Here is a 2,903-nt window from a genome sequence, read left to right as displayed (position 1 = left end):
TGATGGGCGACGTGGGCTGGGGGAGGTGGAGGGGGACGGGCGGGTCCCCGCCTCGCTGCTCCTACCCCACGCTGAGGAATCTGGTGTGGTCGGCAGAGGGTGTTTTTTGTTGTAAGGTACTGACGATTGAACTCAGGTTCCTCTCACCAAACCACCTCCCAACCATTTTTTATTTTGTGACAGGGTCTTGCTAAGTTGCCTGGGCTGGGCTCAAACTTGCCATCTTCCTGCAGAGTGCTGTGATTCCGGGCAGGCGTCACCATACCCAGTTTGGGAACTTCTTTAAAAAGACAAAATTAATAGGTTGGAAAGGGCTTGTGCAGTAAGGACCCTGAAGCTTAGGGATCACTAGTTTCACAGTGTACCCTGCCTGGTGGTCCTGGAAGCTCATTTAAGATTCAGTCTATAGCCTGAAAGCCCAGCACCCTGGACTCTGAGGCAGGAGGAACTCGGCAAATTGGAGGCCAGCCTGTACTACATAGCAAGTACCCCCCAAAGCATTCTATGCGTCCAGTACCAACAGCAAAGCCGCTGACTGAAGCTGGTTAACCCTCCCGGTGCCTGGGCTTGGCGATCCTCCAAACACACAAGGGGCACATTTGTCCCTGCCTGCAGACCCCTTCCCCACCCTCCTTCCTGGGGGCTGACCCACCCAGCTGCCCTAATCACCCCAGCACTGCTGAGTGTGCTTTTCCTGTGGCTGCCCCACATCACTCCTGTTGGACTCCTTGGAGTGGAGGAGCATAGCACTGTCTCAGATTCCCAGTGGGGAGCTCCCTGACCAGCTGTTCCTCAACTGCAGGGGAGGAGCTGCCTGGGTCCGCCAGACTCATCCAGGACAGACTCATCCATGATCGCGACATGGCCTGGATACAGCAGGCAGACGGTGAGTGGCCCTTGCTCTTCCTACTGCACCGTGGTGACCATAGGTCCTAGGATAGCCCTAGGCACCCCACGGTGTCCTCCTCACCAGGCCACCTGTGGTCACCTTTCCCTGCTTGTTCAAAGGCCCAGGGCTGGGCCTCAGCTTCTTTTCTCCCCAGTGGTGGTAGCTGAGGTGACACAGCCTTCACTGGGGGTCGGCTATGAGCTGGGCCGGGCCGTGGCCCTCCACAAGCCAGTGCTGTGCCTCTTCCGCCCACAGTCTGGCCGAGGTGAGCACTTGGCCTTTGGTGGTCCCCAGGGCACAGGGCGGGAGCAAGGAGCAGGAAGGGGGGCAGCCTCATGTCCCTGTCACTGTCCACCCTCCCCAGTGCTTTCTGCCATGATCCGGGGAGCCCAGGATAGCTCACGGTTCCAGGTTTGGGACTATGACGAGGGAGAGTTGGAGGCGCTGCTGGACCAATACTTTGAGGCTGGTGACTCCGAGCAGGGGGCTGCAGTCAGTGACCAGGGGCCTGACTAACTGCCTTGAATCCTTCCCTACCTGCCTCTTACCCTCAGGAGCAAATTAAAAGATTCATTTAGAATTCTAACTGTATCTCTGTACCATGGTGGGGTGGGGCAGGTCCTCAGTAATGTCCTTTTCCCATCCTACTTTACTTTCTCTCTTTTGAGACTAGATTCCACTGAATTGCCCAGGCTGACCTCAAACTCCCAATCTTCCTGCCTCAGTCTCCCAAGTAGCTGGGATTACAGGTGTGAGCCACTACATCCAGCTTCCCACTTCACTTTAAGGTGTAGGGAGCCTCCCTGAAAGTCTGTTGGGCACCTCTCCATGTCCTCAAGCCCCTTGGGACACTTCAGGGGTTGCAGGAGGGCTACCTGTAGAGGCTGGTGTCCTCAGAAACTCAGCCAGGCCTGCACCAACCCTGGCAATATTCAGACCTTCACTTCCCTGTGTCAGCTGGGCCTTCCTTAGGGACAGAGGGGTGTTAGGAGTGGTGGCGTACACTTGTCATCCCAGCACTGTGGGAGACTGAGGCAGGAGGACCACAAACTGGTACCCAGTCTAGGCAACTTAGGGACTGGGGTTGTAGCTCAGTGTGAAGGCCCCGCCCCCAGGAGGGGAGACAGGACAGGAAAGCAAGTGGGGATTGCTCTGGGAGGGTCTGGGGAGCTGTCCAGCTGCTCCACAGAAGTACATGGAAAACCAGTTTATTCCATAAACAAAGGAACTGTGGTGCTGGGATACCACGCCCCAGTGGGTGAGAGCCCCCGCCCCGCACCCCGGTCTTGTGCTCTGGGGGCTCCAGGTGTTTCCTGAGTCTGCCCTCAGTCAGAGGCGTCATCCTCATCCTCTTCATCACCAAAGAAGAAAGTCTCCCGGTCCAGGTTCTCAGACTCCTCGTCGTAGGAGAAGCTGTCGTTATCCAGCTCCTCAAACTCATCCTGGTGCCACTCAGGCACATAGTCCTCCTCGTCATCCTCATCCTCTGCCTCCTGCACTGAGGAGCCGTGGGGCCTAGGGACAGCCACCTGCATGAGCACAGGGACGCTGCATCTCCTGCTGCCCTGTCCCCCAGGGCTCTGCTGTACTCACTGATGGCCGGGCAGGTTGGGTCCCTTTGCTTCCTCGGCCACTACCAAGGGACTCTGAAGACCAACCCGGAAGTCCTGGCAGGAGGAGGAGAGCAGAGGACATTGTACCCAGAGGCCAGGCTCCTGCTATGAACCCCTCCTGTCACCACAGCTCTTCAGACCACTGCCTTTGTGCCTTTTGCTTGCTGAGGATGCCAGGGGTGGGACACACATGGGCACCCACCTTGTGCACCAGGAGCTTGTGGTGCACCTAGGTTACTTATCAGTCAGGAGGCAGGGGGTCACAGGAAAAATGCAATGCCAGGTACAGAGTGGAAGTGACCTCACCCCTTGACCCCATGCCTGGGATTGTGCATCCAGACACTTGCTGCTCTCTCCACCTTCCCTCCGGACCCCCCTGGGGAGGCTGCTGTGGGCCAGGC

At 57.6% G+C, this 2,903-nt stretch overlaps 2 protein-coding genes across 6 annotated transcripts in view; one reads left to right on the top strand and one right to left on the bottom strand.

Moving 5' to 3' along the window:
- The first annotated feature begins 392 nt into the window (after positions 1–392).
- On the top strand, positions 393–1,469 carry Dnph1 (2'-deoxynucleoside 5'-phosphate N-hydrolase 1). Its single transcript, XM_010617662.2, has 3 exons — positions 393–886; positions 1,044–1,154; positions 1,254–1,469. Exons 1-3 carry the CDS (start codon positions 862–864, stop codon positions 1,403–1,405), a joined length of 288 nt encoding a protein of 95 aa, XP_010615964.1. The 5' UTR covers positions 393–861; the 3' UTR covers positions 1,406–1,469.
- Positions 1,470–1,987: 518 nt separating this feature from the next.
- Cul9 (cullin 9) overlaps positions 1,988–2,903 on the bottom strand; it is a 35,402-nt gene continuing 34,486 nt past the window's right edge. For 4 of the 5 annotated variants that reach the window (XM_010617655.3, XM_010617657.3, XM_010617656.3 and 1 more), the window contains 2 exons: positions 2,483–2,556; positions 1,988–2,404 (listed from right to left, as the gene is read on the bottom strand). In XM_010617655.3, coding sequence (XP_010615957.1) covers positions 2,215–2,404; positions 2,483–2,556 — 264 coding nt within the window. In that variant the 3' untranslated portion in view covers positions 1,988–2,214. The remainder of the gene's footprint in view (positions 2,405–2,482; positions 2,557–2,903) is intronic. The other variant, XM_010617661.3, reaches the window with a different exon arrangement.

This window comes from Fukomys damarensis, unplaced genomic scaffold (genome assembly GCF_012274545.1).
Source record: "Fukomys damarensis isolate Sample0158 unplaced genomic scaffold, DMR_v1.0_HiC HiC_scaffold_20, whole genome shotgun sequence".
In the NCBI taxonomy this organism is placed as follows: Eukaryota; Metazoa; Chordata; class Mammalia; order Rodentia; family Bathyergidae; genus Fukomys; species Fukomys damarensis.
The sequence above is the reverse complement of the archived record's forward strand: the minus strand, read 5'-3'. Positions and strand labels throughout refer to the sequence as shown.